At 36.1% G+C, this 18461-nt stretch overlaps 3 protein-coding genes across 17 annotated transcripts in view; 1 reads left to right on the forward strand and 2 right to left on the reverse strand.

Moving 5' to 3' along the window:
- The window catches only part of LOC116854020 (AMP deaminase 2), a 41837-nt gene extending 37457 nt beyond the window's left edge, over positions 1-4380 (forward strand). For all 13 annotated transcript variants that reach the window (XM_032835473.1, XM_032835459.1, XM_032835468.1 and 10 more), the window contains 8 exons: positions 1-324; positions 562-759; positions 844-1139; positions 1225-1351; positions 1470-1633; positions 1844-2138; positions 2263-2373; positions 2567-4380. The exon at positions 1-324 is cut by the window's left edge and continues 26 nt beyond it. In XM_032835473.1, coding sequence (XP_032691364.1) covers positions 1-324; positions 562-759; positions 844-1139; positions 1225-1351; positions 1470-1633; positions 1844-2138; positions 2263-2373; positions 2567-2737 — 1686 coding nt within the window. In that variant the 3' untranslated portion in view covers positions 2738-4380. The remainder of the gene's footprint in view (positions 325-561; positions 760-843; positions 1140-1224; positions 1352-1469; positions 1634-1843; positions 2139-2262; positions 2374-2566) is intronic.
- A 115-nt stretch (positions 4381-4495) lies between these two features.
- LOC116854021 (UDP-xylose and UDP-N-acetylglucosamine transporter-like) lies at positions 4496-7589 on the reverse strand. Of its 2 annotated transcripts, none has more exons than XM_032835475.1 (6): positions 7106-7589; positions 6895-7025; positions 6348-6564; positions 5966-6280; positions 5744-5895; positions 4496-5030 (listed from the first exon to the last, which is right to left on the reverse strand). In XM_032835475.1, the coding sequence occupies exons 2-6, from the start codon at positions 6969-6971 to the stop codon at positions 4790-4792; spliced, it is 1002 nt and encodes a 333-aa protein (XP_032691366.1). In that variant the 5' UTR covers positions 6972-7025; positions 7106-7589; the 3' UTR covers positions 4496-4789. The 2 variants fall into 2 exon arrangements, with proteins under 2 accessions (XP_032691366.1, XP_032691365.1); XM_032835474.1 differs by having other exon boundaries at positions 7102-7589.
- A 1568-nt stretch (positions 7590-9157) lies between these two features.
- Positions 9158-18461, reverse strand: part of LOC116853920 (cytochrome P450 4c3-like) — a 15112-nt gene continuing 5808 nt past the window's right edge. For both annotated transcript variants that reach the window (XM_032835281.1, XM_032835280.1), the window contains exons 2-8: positions 17512-17709; positions 14002-14187; positions 12370-12439; positions 11709-11835; positions 11221-11457; positions 10857-11019; positions 9158-10603 (exon numbers count right to left, since the gene is read on the reverse strand). In XM_032835281.1, coding sequence (XP_032691172.1) covers positions 10248-10603; positions 10857-11019; positions 11221-11457; positions 11709-11835; positions 12370-12439; positions 14002-14187; positions 17512-17709 — 1337 coding nt within the window. In that variant the 3' untranslated portion in view covers positions 9158-10247. The remainder of the gene's footprint in view (positions 10604-10856; positions 11020-11220; positions 11458-11708; positions 11836-12369; positions 12440-14001; positions 14188-17511; positions 17710-18461) is intronic.

Below are 18461 nucleotides of genomic sequence, written 5' to 3' on the forward strand. Positions count from 1 at the left end.
CGAGGCGACCCGTGGGAATGCGAATTCCCGCCGACGAAGAACTACACGATTGCACCCGTCAATGGCGTCTTCAATGTCTTCGCCAACGACGAGGATTTGGCTGACGGCAAACCGATCCCGTACTCATATCCGGATCTGGCAACTTTCGTCAGAGACATGAACCAGCTGTGCACGATGATCGCCGACGGACCTTTGAAATCCTTCTGCTATCGTAGACTGAGTTACCTTTCCTCCAAATACCAATTACACGTGCTGCTGAATGAACTGCGAGAGTTGGCGAGTCAGAAGGCCGTACCCCACAGGGACTTCTATAATATCAGAAAGGTATGTACGTTCAGTACTGCAAGTACGCACATAAGTTGTAGGGTCTACTGCAAGCATGTGTAATTTCGCTGTAATTATATAAAGTAAAATTGTTGCAAAAGAGAGACTCCTTTTTATCGCTTGGAAAATCATCTGAGAGTGAAAGAAATTATATTTACATGGACATTCTCAAGTTGAGCTTTTTGTTCATACATCAGTGGATGATTGAATTAAATTATTTCGTGACTGATTTCACAGGTCGATACTCATATACACGCGGCTTCCTGCATGAATCAAAAGCACCTGCTCAGATTTATCAAGAAAACATTGAAGAACCACGCGGACGAAGTGGTCACTTGTTCGAAGAGTGGTGGGACCATGACGCTCCGTGAAGTTTTTCAATCTATGAATCTGACTACTTACGATTTGAGCGTCGACATGTTAGACGTGCACGCGGTAAGTGTTCGCGCGAGTAACATCTTTACCGTTCACATCCTCGAAGTTCAATACATGACGACGGAATTTTTTTCTTCATTGCAGGACAGAAACACGTTTCATAGATTCGATAAGTTCAATGCAAAGTACAATCCTATCGGGGAGAGTCGCCTGCGAGAAGTTTTTCTTAAGACTGACAACTATCTAAATGGAAAATTCTTTGCAAGCATAATCAAGGAAGTTGCGAGCGATCTTGAAGAGTCAAAGTATCAGAACGCTGAGCTACGTCTCTCGATTTACGGCAAAAGCCCGGAGGAATGGGATAAACTGGCCAAGTGGGCGATTCAGGGCGACGTTTCTTCTGACAACGTGCGCTGGCTTATACAGATCCCTAGATTATAGTAAGTTCAGCGCGTATTGTGTATGCGAGCGCAAAGTTCTTTCAATTCATCTGTGAGCTCTCATCATTCGCGCCTCACATTGCAGCGATATCTTCAAGCTGAACAAGCTCATGACGAACTTCCAAGAAATTATCAACAACATCTTCCTGCCGTTGTTCGAGGTGACCAACGATCCCAATTCTCACCCAGAGTTACATAAATTCCTTCAATACGTACGTTTCATAATATTTTATTCTATTATCTTTTCGATTCGCTTATTACTTGCCTATTACTTGCCTATTACATTCTAGTTTAAACGAGAAAATGTTACATTCGATATTATCGTTGCAGGTAATAGGTTTCGATTCCGTGGACGACGAAAGCAAGCCTGAGAATCCTCTCTTCGACAAAGACGTTTGCCCACCCGCAGAATGGGACGACATCGAGAACCCGCCTTACGGATATTACCAGTACTACACCTATGCGAACATGACTGTCCTCAATCACTTTAGAGCGTATGTTTCTCCGTTTTATTAGATTCACACCCGATATTTTAATTCCCAGATATAAGTCTAAACATTATAAGGTAACAGTAACATTATTGAGCGGGAAAATTATAATATTGTAACATGTAATGTTTATTCGATGTTTACTAAAGTAATTAACATTATTGATTATAACTCTATTAATTGATCATAATGTTCTTGCCATAAATTTACTTATAGGGAACAAGGCTTGAATACATTCGTCCTGAGACCTCATTGCGGCGAGGCCGGACCCGTTCAACATCTCGTATGCGGATACATGATGGCAGAGAATATTTCGCACGGTCTGCTGCTCAGGAAAGTTCCCGTGCTTCAATACCTGTATTACCTGGCGCAAATCGGCATCGCGATGTCACCGCTCAGTAACAACTCGCTTTTCCTCAACTATCATCGTAATCCGCTTCCAGAGTATCTTGCTAGGGGACTATGTATAAGCTTATCCACGGACGATCCTCTCCAGTTTCATTTTACCAAGGTGAGAAAATTTATTCATAAAATTCACTAATTTATTCATAAAATTCACGTGCAAAGCGTATTAACGTATAATTATAAAGACATCTAGTCTGTGTTGTAATATGATGTTATGTAATTCATTGTAGGAACCTCTGATGGAAGAATACAGTATCGCCGCGCAGGTATGGAAACTCAGCTCCTGCGACATGTGCGAACTAGCGCGCAATTCCGTTCTCATGAGTGGCTTTCCGCATAAGGTGAGTATTACTATCGGAATTCCTGGTAATTTTCTAGTTTACACATATCTCGTTGCAATTATAATGAATGTATTAACGAGCGTAATGCATTTTTTTACTTTATATCCTGTTCCACACATAAGCGTGAATCAACGCGCAAACATTATGAATGTAATCTAGTTATTATATTTCTATGTGAATAAATGTGTTACAGAGCAAACAGTACTGGCTAGGACCGAACTATACGAAGGAAGGAGTCGCTGGTAACGATATCACGCGAACCAACGTGCCGGACATACGGGTGGCCTACCGTTATGAAACACTGGTCGACGAACTGTCCAATATTTTCAAGGTCGTGGAGAAACCCGAATCGGTTTTATTCTAATATAACTGATTATTATTTCAGACTCATCAGAACTGACTGACCGACTATTGCGCTATGACGTCCAATTTATAGATTCACAAATTACAAAAGCATATACAATTGATCACTGTGTACGACTTGTTCTCGCGATTATGTCGTGGCCTTCTATTTCAGAGTGCTCTTAAGACATGATAAGTTCACCGACGAAAACATTCTATATATTGCGATTAATTTTTCAGCGCTGTAAAATTATTAATCTCTCCTTCTTAACATATTCGAACAAAGTTCTTTTGAGTGGAACTCGATGAAGAAAGAAACGTGTTATGCGTGAACACGTTAGTGTAATTCAGTTGAAGTTTTACGTTATATCTTCTTTTCTTTTATAATCGTAGACGCAAGGGTAAGTTAATCAGAAATATTTTATACATGTGCGTTGACCAATTTAATAGTAGCTGTTAGAAGGTACCTCTTCTATTATTGCGATATTAATAACGATACTATAGCGTATGTAATATTATATATATAATATGAAATAGACTAGAGTATTACGTTAATTTACCCTTACAAGTAACCTCCACTAAGTGATACACGCAGATTTTATTTATCTTCTGTAGTTTGATACAAACATCCTAAAAAAGAATTATTTGTGCAACAAAAAGTTTAGTTAAAAATTTTCAGCGCTTATATAGCCTCATTTTAATAACACTATAAAATATTTCACAAACAACGCATTTAAAAAATATATATTTCTATCTATCCCTCAAAAGTTCTATCAACCTCAAAAAGTCCTTGATAGAAAGTCAAGTAGTCAAATAGAAGTCACCATCTTACAACCCATCGAAAGTAAAAAAATTTATGTCCGAAGCATCTAAAATGTTTTTCTAAAATATTTGTGGAATATTTTATAGAATTATTAAAATGGGACTATGAACGTTGAAAGTGATCTCGAGCTAATTTTTTTGTTGTATAAATAATCCCTTTTTTGCTATATCAAATAAAAAAAGAAACAACAGCAGAAGAAACAAAATCTGTGTGTATCACTTGGTGAGGGTCACTCGTTAGTGTTAAGCGAAGGAATGAAATCCGTTTTTCATATCTCAGGCTGTGCTTGGCGACAGCGCTGCCCTTTCTTGGATTTTTAGCTTTATTTTCTTACATTTTTGTACATTTATATCGTGAGAAAACAAAACTGTGTACGACGTTTGTTTCGGCGAGCATTCTCAGACAGCTGTGGCTCGTACGCGCGGACAGTTGACTCGTGCCATTGTATATACGATAGTATATCTTCCTTTCGTGAGTAGACGGTGTGTAAATACAAATTTAATTTAATTTAAATATAATGTAGTACATTTTACGGACTATGCACGCGTGCCAAGGGATGATTCAGCGGATATGATACGCTACCTCTTTAAACTTGTCTTAATTACGCGACCGGCTTTGTTCGTTGCTTTCTGCATTCGCCAATCATCTCTGTCTTTCGAGGAAACTCTCCGGACAACGAGCCTAGTGGAGCGATATACGACGATTCATGACATCCGAACACTGTGCCCCGATATCGAATTATATTAAAAATTGTTACTAGAGAGATAGAGAAGAAATATATTTATTGTAAAAAGCGTATATATCACAAGACAAGAATATATACCTACAGCGTTAAACTGGAATATCTGATGTCATCAATGATATGCACCAAACATCTCCAATATTTACCTAACCAGTTTACGAAGATCAGCAGGACGATGTGACGGGCATCTTAGTAATCAAGAGTGAGAATGCGAGTATTTTTATTTGTCAATTTAATTATGAAAATACAGCAGCGGATAGTAAAGACAAATTTCAAATATTATATATTTGTCGCTATTTTACAGAGAGAGAGAAAAACGTATTATACATATATATTTGTATAAATTGATGGACGGCATTAGTCACCTTGTCAGGTGTTATAACCATTCGCGAATTTCTCTCATGCATTGTTTATTAGACGCCATAAATGCCATGAGGAATTCGTTACTGCATAATTGAAAATGAATCACGGTGTTTAGTTCGCATTCATTTTTAATAACGTTAACATCTCTAATCCACTTTCTTAGGTATAGGCTGCAAACTTTGCTTAATCTTTGGCACTACTTCTGTAAATATAATCGTACCCACAAAGACTAGTAAAGTTCCGATCCAGTGATGTAAAGTAAATGGATTTTTGAAGTAAACTATAGAGAAGAGTAAAGACAGGAACTTTCGCAGGGTTATCACCAGAGTGACTGTGAGTGAACTGCATTCTGTCGTTAACACAAACACAGAACTGATGCACATGTACCTGGAAGAAAGTAGTTAAGAAAAACATTGTTGTGATACATTTGTCTGTTTTACACGTCATCAGACAGCATACAGACAGATGTACACAGTACTCCAATAACGCCCTCCATTTCCGACATATATGCAGCTGATATATTATTTGCATTTAAAGCTCCTGGCCTCTCGTATTGTCTATCTCTCTTTAATGACATCAGAAACGAGCAAATGCATGCTAAAAATTCTTCCGAAATACGTTAAAATAAAAATATATATCCATAAAGTAACACTTGAAATCGATTAAATAAATTTGTAAGATATTCCGTGCATTCTCTTTTTATGCTCTAACGATCAATAATTTATTATAAATTAACCTGAATAGGTTAAGAAGATGAATGTCACGTCAATTTACGACAAATTATTGATTGTTAGAGTAAAAGGGGAATGCACGGAATATCTTACAAATTTGTTTAATCGATTGCAAATGTTACTTTATGGATATATATTTTTATTTTAACGTATCTCGCAAAAATTTTTAGCATGCATTATCTCGCTTCTGATGTCATTAAAAAGAGATAGACAATGTAAAGGGCCAGAAGCTTTAATATAGCTGATTTGTTGATTTTCCTTAAAACCAATAGTCGTGATACAAAAATATGTAGATACAATACCGGAAAAATACCCTAACCAAAAATGGAAAGAATTATTGAAGTCTTGTGTAGCAAGAGAAAAGGATACTGCGTCAAGATGTTCCCGACTAAATATACGATTAATTTTGGTAGGTACACGCCGATCAGAGGCAATTCCATAGGCTCAGATGCAAACGCGAATTTCCAATGATCGTAGATGTTAGGTGCTAACGTTACGAAGAATGGCAAGGGTAGCAGATGCTGCAAAAATAATTTGTACGTTACATCAATGTCGTCATTAATACGTCGAGATATGATACAGGAAATTTACTGTATAATACAGAGCCTCTCGCGCATTTTTGCCATATCGACTGTGCAACACCTCCTGGTAGATGCCCATTCTCGCGGAGACGAATAGAGCGATCGTGAGCAGAGATATGCCCAGACTCCACCAGAAGAAGTCTTCCCACGGCGTTGTGGGCACATGCTCCGTGTCTTTCTGTCTCAAGGACTTGATCTCCTTACCACTGATGATCGTGCAAATCGCTATGCCTGAAGTAATCATAAATACTGATAAGTACTTGCTAAATGTGTACTTCTTCTTCAAAATCACAATTCCCATGATCATGTTGGCTATAAGAGAACCCTGAAAAAATGCAGACATGTAATGGTTTGCGTAACATTGAACTTTGTACCGATGTGAATTTACTCACAGCTCTGAATATCATATGCAACGGCATGGGAATATTGAAGTCAAAGGCATAATTGTTGCAAACATTGGTGATAAAGAACATTGTAACTAGGAGAAAATAGTCCTTTATGCCTATATTTGGCTTAACGGTGCCGCATTTGGATGTGAATAAAAATCCTTCAATAGATATAAAGAGAAATTGCGAGAACGTGATAAGATTTCCGCTACCAGGATCATCCCTAAAGGTCAATGATCAATTTCAATATTAAATCTGCACCTTAATATCTTTTCTATTCTTGAAAATTGCTCTATCTTCTGGCTCATCTATTTACAAGGTCAACTTAATGATAACTAATGAATGCAATAGAGGGAATACACAGTACATACAGATATACGTATAGAAACAGATAAGCATATTTGTAGTAATGTTAAATTGCCAAAATGATATACCTAATTCATGAATAAAGGAATAAATACAGAAAACCAGAAGATCTGAAGAACAGTGTATATACATTGCTTATGTACGCTGCTTGTTATGCAACCGAGTTGCCGAGTCATCAGTTACTCACTTGACAAGTAGCTCCAGGAACACGACGTTGGTACAACAGCCTAGAAAAACACAGAACACCGCGATAGCTGTCCGCATTGTGATCAATCAAGATTTTTCTTTCCTTTACGATCAATCCCGGAGCGATTTAACCTACGAATAGACACAATTCGCCGGTCAACGTGCAAATCGTTATCATTGTGACTGACGGGATTTATCAGCGACTCACATACTATGATAATGCGATGTGTTGCGTGGTCGCATAATAATTAACACATACAATAGGATTCGTCATGAGACTTTTCGAGTCACTTCGAACGAAAGTAACTCTGAAGGCTTTTTATTTCTTCTCTGCACAATCACACCATTTCATATCCCCTCCATACGGCAATACAGCGACTCGAGCAATCAAATAAACAAAACCAAGCGAGATTAGGTTATCATTTGCAGAAATGGTACAAAATTAAGGTTACGTATTAAACAAAAGCTGTAAATCTTCGCTAGTTTATATATTCTGTTGAATTATAAAACGTCGTTAAGTCCCCAGCTGCATAAAATATTTATGAAATAATATATGCTAAAATATAGTATAAAGTATGTAGTATAAATTTTTAATAATAAACATATTAAATAAAATATATTATCGTATATCATTTACTATCTATTTCAATACAAAAAGCATCTAATTCTCTGTAGAATTGATCGCTGCTTCAATTGTGTTTTATCATTATCTTAAATCTGTCACTATCTCAATTGGTCGATATGTACGATAGCGGCTCGTAGCGGAGACTTCGGAACTAATTCTGCAAAAATAACGGGTCTCGATGCACACATAATTTAGACCCGTTATTTTTGTAAAATTAGTTCCAAAAGTCTCCGCTACGAGCCGCCACCGTGTACATCGACCAACTGAGGTAGTGACAGAACTGTAACATCAGGAGACTAAAGCAAATTCCAGGAAACTTATGTAAATAGATAATTTAAGAAACTCTTATACACATGTCTTAGAAATAAGAAGGAACATTAGACAGGGTAAGGAAAGTAACGATTGTAAGACTAGGTTTAAGCCGAATAAGCTTGTACTTAAAGGCTATGTATATCACGTAATAAAAAAAAAAAAAAAACTGAGGTAGTGATTTGGTTAGCGTAATAAGAACAAATAAGATAACAAACACTTTATTTTCGAAGCTAGAAATCATACAAAATGTGGACGAAAAGCACGAACTGTAACATCAGAAGGAAACTAAAGCAAATTCCAAGAAACTTATGTAAACAAATAATTTAAGACACTCTTATACACATGCATAGTAATAAGAAGGAACATTAGACAGGGTAAGGAAAATAAAAATTGTAAAACTAGGTTTAAGCCGAATAAGCATGTACTTAAAGGCTATGTATATCACGTAATAAAAAAAAAAAAACTGAGGTAGTGATATATATATATAAATTACAAAGTTCCTAACCGCCTACGATAAGATTACAAGATAAGACATAATTATAATAATATAGAGTATATTAAAATAGAAACCTCTTTCTCATAATGAGACACCAAACTTATGTAACTTATTAACTACCATAGGCAGAACATTTAGATTCACTACACTTTTTGTACCTCCTTTATTCTTCAATTAAAAAAACAAATGAGGTAGTGATAGATTTAATGTTATTTTTACCAAGTTAGTTTCGAAGTCTCCGCTACGAGCCGCCACTATACATCAATTGAGGTAGTAATAGATATTCAATAGTAGATCAAATGTACTTTTTTCTTATATTGAAACATAAACAATACACGATACACAATCATATTTTCTCATTAAATACAAGTTATTTTTGTACTTAACGAGTCTATCAAGATATCAAAGATAACGCTAAGGAGACAACTTTTATCAGTTTACCTCAATATACCCAGGTAGAACACAAAATTATTTTAATGTCAAGATGATATCATTTTGACATCAATGTCATAAATTGTCAAAAATGGTATCGTTTGATCTCAAAATGACATCACTTTTATATCATTTGACGTCATTTTGACTTTTATATGACTTTGTATTCTACATATCTCATTCCTAATAACATTCTGTATATACTTACGATAAAAAACAAAATTTTTAAGAACGGATAGTGCAATTCCATAATAAGTCAGAGGATTGTTTATTTCCAAATAGTATGACTCAATTTCGATTAAACAAACTTTATTTTTCAGCAACACGATTGAATAAACTACACACGAACAATATATATGTATAATATATACACACAATTAAATTAAAAAACATGAAATGTTAAATTATTATTATAAATATTTATTTAGCTTGTAAACTTTTATAATCTACAATCTTGTCTATCAAAACTTAAAGAATATTGTTCATAAAAAAAATATATTTAACTATAGTACTATATAATTAAAATGTAAAATAATAATTATACACACAAATTATACACAACCAATTTTGTAAAATTATTTCATTAATTACATTAAACGATTATACGTTTATATAATGTAATATAATGTATTAATAAAGTGAATCAATAAATATTTAGTACCAGTAATATCTCAGCGAGAAATGAGTCGTCAATCGATGTCGAAATAATGTTTAATCGACGTCCATTTGATACGATTTCTACGTCAATTCGACATTGTTTCGACATTGTTTCGTCAATCGACGAGTAATTTCTCGCTGGGATAACATCGATGTTATGTCTCACACAACAATATAACCGTTACCTAATACCGTATATTATGTAACTAATACTTGCTGTTTATTAGGACTTAATAAAATGATTTTACAAAATTAGATGTGTATAATTATACAGGGTAAGATATTTAAAATCGCCACCTTAATTTACGTTATTATTTTTCTCGTCAATCCATACATCTTCTTATCAAATTATGTATGAAAGTACAAAGATAAAAAGTTATCTATAAGTGAATACCTTGCGGAATATTTTACATTTTATTTTGAGATATTCTGATGAAAAAAGAAAAAAATTTCAAAAAATCAACTAAACGTTGATTTTATTTTAATACTTTTATACATAGAGTGACAAGAGGAACATACTTACATAAATAAAAACACGTTTCTATTTTAAGGAATTCAAATAGCAGGATTACATACATATTAAATGACATATTAATAACACTTTAATGATGTCTCTAAATATGATATAAAATGAGCTAAATAGGTTTTTTTATATATAAACACTTCAGAAATTTAAAGGAGACTTTGTTTTTAAATATAAACATGTTTTTATTTTCAGTCCATGAGATAACTTTTCCAGTCAGAAAACGTTATCAAAACGATGTCATCGATTCATTGTTTCGACGCATCACTTATGACTTGTACAAAATTTTTTATATGACAACTCCATTGTTTAAGACAAATTTGTGTGTTGATCGCGCGATGTGATTTTGAGACGAATCCCGCCTGCGTTGACTAACACTAATTCGGATATGAAGCGCAACTGATCTTCCCTATCAAGTGCTTCCACGTGATAAGACCTGAGCACCGACAGAACGATTACCTTGACTATGATGGTGGCAAATTTCCAGCCGATGCAGTTGCGCGAACCAGCGCTAAAGGGGATGAAGGCAAATCTAGGTATCTTGGGGCTATCTGGTAAGAATCGTTCCGGTCGATAAACGTGCGGATCGGAAAAGTAAGAGGAGTTGCGATGCAGCAAGTAGGAGTTTATGAGAACAGTTGAGCCAGGAGGAATTATATTGCCCACTGGAAAGAACAAAGATATCTCATATATCTCTGTAGATTACATATTTCATATCTAAATTCTGTTAAAAGTAAAGAATGCGTACGAGTAAAATGTGAATGGAAAAGGAGATTACACGCAACCAAAATTTAGATTAATTTCTCCTCCGCTAAAATTAATAGTGCAGAAGAAGAGAGAAAGTGAGAGAGAGAAAGAGAGAGAGAGAGAGAGAGAGAAAGAGGGAGAAAAAAGAGCGAAAATTAACGCGATACTCACTTATTTCGATTGGTTTATAAATTTGCCTAGCAATGAGCGGAGCGACCGCGTATAATCTCCACTGCTCTTTTATACAAGCGTCCAACCATATCAGTTTACTCAAGTTATCTAAGGTAATCTCCTCCGTACCTATTACTTTCTCGAATTCGTCCACAATTTTTTTCTAAAGCAAAATAAGAGAACATTGAAATTAGATAAAGCTTTAAAATACGAGAAAAAATAACGCGCCATTTATTTTTCATCTATTCATTCGATTTATTTATTATTTTGTCTATATAGAACTCTATAGGAAATATAGATCGATAGGCAAATTCGTTATGTTTTAATATGCTTTGATAAAATCAAAAGTTGCAACGTGACATACTTGATATTCGGGATGTCGTCCAAGCGCGTAAAGCGTCCAAGTGACGCTGGTAGCAGTCGTATCGTGTCCAGCATACATAAAAGTGTTCACTTCATCGCGAATATCTTTATCAGTGAAATCGGTATGCTTATGGGACATCTCCAGGAGCAGATCTAGGAGAGCTTGTTTCTTCGTCGTTGGTTCATTAAAGTTTCCGTCGCGCTTCGATAACCATTCTGTTTTTCTATCTGCGATAACCTATATATATGAAATATCCCATGTAAAACAGGCGTTACAAACATATATATGCCCAAAAATCATTATTATTAATATATTATTTATTCAACACTTTTCTCTCTGAATATAATATATAGTGTTAAATTGATTTACATATACACGTCGAATTTTTTTGTAAACGTAATGTTAGATATTTCTTACATCCATAGATCGTATTTTTATTCTTGTAATAACTATTATTATTAGATTATTATTAAATGTAATATAATTACCTTCCCAACAAATTCGTTGATAGTGTGAAGGGCAGAGTCATGTTCTTTCCCCAACTTTGTCATCTTAAAAATTGGATCGTAAGAGATCCAAATGTTCGTGAACCTCATTTGCATTATAGAAGCAACCCTGGAAGAAAAGAGGCCTTTCAATGATTTTATTTACAATTATTATTTAATACGCGTACCAATTAACAATTTTACTTCAGACAATTCAATATGAATAAACAAAACATAAGCGGTATATCAACGATTAGAAATTACTGCAAATTATTAACGCCTCGAAAAAGTTCGTTAGATCGTATTGGATCTTATTCTGGATGCATATTAGGCATTAATTCTGAATTAAAAGGCATTAAATGTGGCTATCTGATTTTAAGTTTCGTTTTTTAATATAACGATAATAACAATAACATTAGGGGACAATAGGCTTTATGTGCGACGAATACAGAGCATGTGTACAGTAATGAAAAAAAAATGCGAAAAGAAACAACAGCTGTTATTACTGCCTTACTTAAAGTTTGGTTTCTATATTTTTTCTATAGACGTCATGTATGACGTAAGCTGTTTTTTAGCTTCAAGTTAGAAAAAAAAACATAACATTCGATATGCATCTAGAATGCGGCCTCAATACTTTTTAAAAAATAATAAAAATAATGCTCACCTATCTACAGCAATAACATATTCATTATTATAATTAGTTTGTCCATCGAGCAGGATACCCATAGCGCTATCTGCAATGAAGGAAGAATATTTTTTCTGTATTAAAATGCATTAATAATATATAATGCATAAATCAGAATGGAACCGTTTATGGATTATGAAACCTTCAATATTATGTTTGACATTGTCAAACATTACTATCTATTCTATTCTAATCTATTTGCACGAATATCGAGTATTTGCTCTTATAACTTGCTCTGCCAAAAAAAGCGATCTGCACAGCGCCAGCGAAATCTATGAATTTTGTTTCACCGAACGTACTTAGAGTGCGAACGGTAATTAATCACTCCTCACACTTAAAACGCACGCCTCTATTATGCAGACAAAGGAAATGCGTCAGATTGAAAATCTACACGCGGCGAGAGTGAGGAAAAATGAATGGATTTGAAGCCGAGCAATGTACAAAATATTACATAACGCGTCTATTGCAAACGCAACGGATAATTGAGTAGTTATCGCAACCACAAGGAGGAGATCAACGTTTCAAATTACAAAATAAAACGTCACCGATACAGCAATCGTGCAATTCGAGAACACGCGGCTTATCAATGTCGAAGCTGATGGATCACTTACGCCTTGAAGTGACGCGGTCCGAGTCGTCCAAGGACAATATAGAACTAATAAAATTATTTCGAGCATCGATAACGTATAGTTCTCTCAATTTTCCGATATTTCACGTTCCTGAGATGGCATTATAACATTTTTTTATCATCAGTAAAAAACTGGGCCACGTAGGCTGACAGTTGCGATTAATTAATTAGTTATTGAGTCAGAGAATAATGATGTTGTTGAAGTATCTTAATAGTGAGTTAATTGCCAAGGCCTGCGTCTTACTTGGCTCTTATCAACCCAATTTTGTTACTGACCGAACTTGAGAGAGTTATATGGACATTCTATTTCTCTTATTATATTGAAATTAATAAAACACGAAGGGAGATTCTTTGCATCGCGTCTCGTCTTTCGCCTTTTCGTCCTTGCTTCTCACTTTTGTCGGCCGCGTGCGTGCGTGCGACAAAATCTCTCTCGAATTTCTTTCCAAAATTCATTACGAAAGCCGTTATCACAACAATGTGATTCACTGCAGCAATTCATATTATAATTTGCAGTTTTCATCCTTCGAACTTTCGAGCGACGTAAGAAACGCGCGAAAGAAACGCGAACGAAGGAGTGACTCGAGGATAATGGGCAAACCTATAATGAGAAAGCAAAGATCGCCGCTTAGTCTTGGCCGACAGAACTCTGACAGAAATATCGTTACCGTTAATTTGAACCGGAAGAAGTATTCGCGATTTAGCACTGGTCGCAAATCTTGCAATTCTCGATGCTACAAGTCATTGAAGATGAGACGCGCCCGTTGAAGGATATTTAGCATGAGAAGTTATCATTTTGAATTGATTTTTCTAAAGTCTACTCTAGATACACCAATCGAGATTTTTCAATATGACTCACAGTGTGACACACAATATATGTAAGAAGGTGTTTTCTGGTAAAAAATACACGCTAAAGCAGTTGTTCATTCGTAATGAAGAGTTTAATTTAGACACTGGATTAGTAACAATGACTATTGACTCACCACAGATAATGTCAAGAGTTGCGCGTTTTGCGTATGGGACCATGTTAAACTCAGGTTTGCCGTTTTCATCCTTCAAACAGGAAATCAAAACATTCGCTTCTCTCACAACTATCTTTAAATAATCGTTGAGAAGGCGACTGTGAAAGGTCGATGACAGTAGCTTCCTGTGATTGTGCCACTTCTCACCTGGAAGCACAAAACGAAAGATTGATCATTTTCGCGTGAACGACAGTCCCATATCTGGATATATTTATCGAGACTGTTAATCGAATTCGTGGTCTTATTAATAGAAGAACAGATTTTGAAAGAGACTCCGGGCAAAATTCGTGTCAAATTTCTTCATTTCTTTCGAGATCATTCCAATTGAGCTGAGCTATTTATCGGACAGATAAGTAAATACGTCATCAGTAACGCAGTAAATCGTTCTATGCGATAGCCATGTGTTTACATCGTTATACTTATTTACCAAATCTATATTTATTTACATGACGTTGTAACGTTTGTTATCGAGCTTTTGCATGATACTGGATGTGACGAATCTGCCTTAACAAGGAGAGACGCGTTTCTTTTTCTGGTCTGTCAATCTGTTGATATTAGTGGTCGCCAAATCATGTATTTTTAGATCCAACAACGATATTCCGTCGTGTATCTTGTCGTCGTTTTTCTTATAACTTCTGTGTTTGTGCATGTTCTGTGTTTTATGCCGCGATGCCTGTTATTTTTAACATTAATATCTCGCAAAACAAGTCTGTCGACATAATTATCGCACTGTTCGCATCTCCCAGTGCTTAAGTTGGAACGATCACACGCGGGATTTCCGCGTGTTGATTGACGAAATCCTTTCGATTTGGAGTTTTGCAATGCACGAACACGAATACTACAAGGTCACGAATAACTCCGTGACTCCCATTGCAAGAAATGAATCTCTCTGAGAGGACTTTGACGAGAAAATACATTTGACGTCGTTTAGAAAATATGTTGCGTCACATTGTCTAGAATTACGTGAAAATAGTACACGATGCAACATTTATCCCGGTAAAAAAATCTAATGTCAATCTGGATATATTCTGTAAATACTAAATGATTTATCTCTTTCGCGCCTAAAAATACATGTATCGAGATGTATCTCTTATTGACATCACTTCCCGTTTTATTTAACTGATCATTGATGAGAAAAAAATTTAATAGAGAGTCTGTGATTTAAGAACAACTTTAGATCGCGCATTAGATCGACATACTCTCGCATAGGAAGACCAGCTTTGCTGGATCATTTCATGAACATTGATATTTTCTTTTTTACCTTTTTTTCATTCCTATAATTTTATACGCGCCCAGAAATCACGATTTTGCTGTGCTGAACTCGAAGTCGCGCGATTACCAGCGGTGATTGGCGATTTTCTGTGAGCTTGCGACAAGGACGAGTAGCTATTTCTGGATAACTGGTTCGCGAACCAGTTATCTTTTCGTAATTACGTCGGGTTTACTCTCAAGACAATTCGATCGATATAATATAAAGCGCATCACTGAATTCATGAGTTGGACGAAAGCAGGCTTTAGAAGATTCCGATAAACATGACATGACATATAGGGATACAAAGCTTCTTGCGAAAAAAAAGAAATTAGAAAGGCTACTTTTGAAACTCCACATTGTAGTTACGATCATTAAACTGCTCCGGCTCTTGTATATAAATTAGTACTAACGGATTTGGCATATTCTGACCAATACATAGGAGTAAGAACGTTTGATAAAACGTTAGAAAACACACCTGACATCGGTTGAAACAAAAGATAAAAATATGATGTAGTTGTAGACGAATCAATAGAAATCTAAGAATGTCAATTTGAGCGTCTACGTGTTTTTTATCGGCCTTAGCTACGTGTTTGAGATAAACGTTATAGTTTCGTAAGAGACGATTTTGCGCAGAGTTTACGTCAATATTTTTGTTGCTACAAACGTACTCATTTCAAATGCGAAATAAAAAATGCGAGCAAAAAGATCACGCTGATTCGACAGCGACAGCGATTCAGTGATCTCTGAAATAAAATCGCGAGTCTAATTCGACATTTCTAAATATAAGAATCTTACAAATGCTTCCTCTATAGCTCACGAAATTTTGTATTTATACATATTAAGTTTTCATTCTCGTGTTACTCAATTGAACGAACATGAATTATAATTTAAATTCCAAATTTTTACTTTTTCTTTAGCAAGTCAAGCTAATTGATGGATCTTTTTTTTCCGTTCTTATTTCTGTCAATTCTTTTTTATCTCAGCCACGAATAGTTCCAAGATGCCTTTTCAAACTTTACACAATCGCACACGTGTCTAAAGTATTAGAGAGACATCAGTGTTTAAGCGCCGATAACATCGCTATATTATAAAATTTTGCATTTTTGTCATTCTAAATTGTAAATTATTGTAAATTGTCTTTTTAAATTAAAGGCGAAGGTTTCAATTTCGGGCCATTTCGAGATTGCGAGTTTGTTTGGTTCACGCGTTACAAATTTGTGAAAGTGGCAAAAAAAGCGTTTCAAACCGTTATCTTGTCGGGAACGTGACGAACAGTTTATGTGATCACACTCGTATTTAGTGCACTCGATTTACTATAGAACGATCTTTCGTGACAAAAGTACGAGTGCATAAATTCATTCATTAACAATATATTGTTTTGCATTGCTATGTTCGCTGCATATGCAAATAATCGTTGACAATCGTATTGCAGCGTTGCAGTACGTAATTGTAATAAATGTCAAGGATACTTAAGTTCACCCATGCCTTAGATTACTGATCGACTTGGACACCTGGCATTTTACTCATCTCAATGCGAACTGTCTAAAATTGTCAGAACCTCCAGATTCCGATGCTGCGGTAAGAACAATTGTAGCAATTGTGATCGTGAGAGTAAACCATGGCTAATTAACGGACGGGTCGGTTGGCAATTAATGGCTTGGTAGATTTGATGACTTCTATTCTTTAGGATATTCTCAAGTGGCCGTGCATTTAAGCAATTGACTAATACTTCCGCATAATTGTGTCGTATTAACAGCAAGTTATTTAGGCTGAAGAAAAATATCTAATTATACACTCGCAGTACATCTATATTTATTTATAGATACAATACTCGATGCAATAGAAATATAAATTATACATATATAGGCAGATAAATTAGCCAACAGGTCAGATTATCCATGCAAAAATACGAATACATGAATTCATTCATTAACAATATATCACTTCACATTGCTATGTTCGCTGCATATGCAAATAATCGTTGATAATCGTGTTGCAGTGTTGCAGTATGCAGTTGTAATAAATGTCAAGGATACTTAAACCCACCCATGCCTTAAATTATTAGTCTTTATGTCGGTCTGCGTATTAGCTGCACTTTCAAAGAACATATACTTACATCTGAGCTTGAAAATGAGCGAAAGGAAAATTATAAAGCGTTGAAAGTTTAGCTAAAAAGAGCGAGACCTCTCGCACGCGCGAGTGAATCACAAATCACTTACCGTTGCCGGTCACCAGACCGGTACCCAACCATGGCTTCAGGTATTCATACTCGAGACTTTTATCGATATGAATACTGCTCTTCAGCAAGGATTGCACCGCCTCAGCTTTGTAGAGGAAGATGAAAGGTCGCATGCCGACCCAAAGCAAATAAATGTCGCCGAATTGCTCAGCCCACTTTACCAACTTCTTGAAGAACTCTGAAACAGACGAGAGTCGCCGTGCGAATCTCAGATTACAAATATTGCGTCAAGTTTTTTAATCGTCACGTTTCTAAATGCGAATTCTTTTTGCGTCTTCGCAAAGTCTTGCGTCAATACACACGTGACTATACGCATGGCTTTCGCGGGGATTATCCTCGGCTACTTGTTTGCGGTCGTCGACCCACGACGCTGTGCAGATGAGTAGACCTTTCGCTGTGCTATCGCGTTAGGTCAATCATCGTTATTATCATTGCGATTCTAGGCTGCTCTACGTCTCACTCTGGCGCAAATTGCGAGAAGAGGACCAGGCGCCGCCGACGAGGAAACAAAGAAATGATGTCAACGTAATGCGATGCAGGGGATGGGAGAAAAACAGAGAGAGAGAGAGAGAGAGAGAGAGAGACAGAAAGAGAGAGGGAGAGTGCGGGGGAGAGGGGAGAAGGATCAAGAACGAAGCGACAGAGGAACAGAGACATCGCGCTGCACGTGCAGCAAGTTGGCAGCCGAGAGAAGGAGAGACTGTTTCGCTGACCGGACGTTGACCAGCAAAAATGACAGCGTGCATGTTTGCACGATGTGGACGATGAACGCGTGTAGGGAGAGAGACAGCGAAACGCGAAGGGAGGGAGAGAGAGAAAGAGAGAGAGAAGGAAAGGGGAATATAAGAAGAGGGAAAGAGAACATAAACACAGAGAGAGAGAGAGAGAGAGAGAGAGAGAGAGAGAGAGAGAGAGAGAGAGAGAGAGAGA

This window comes from Odontomachus brunneus, unplaced genomic scaffold, assembly GCF_010583005.1.
Source record: "Odontomachus brunneus isolate Ranch 3 - 2012 unplaced genomic scaffold, Obru_v1 Obru_scaffold_007, whole genome shotgun sequence".
NCBI classification, from domain to species: domain Eukaryota; kingdom Metazoa; phylum Arthropoda; class Insecta; order Hymenoptera; family Formicidae; genus Odontomachus; species Odontomachus brunneus.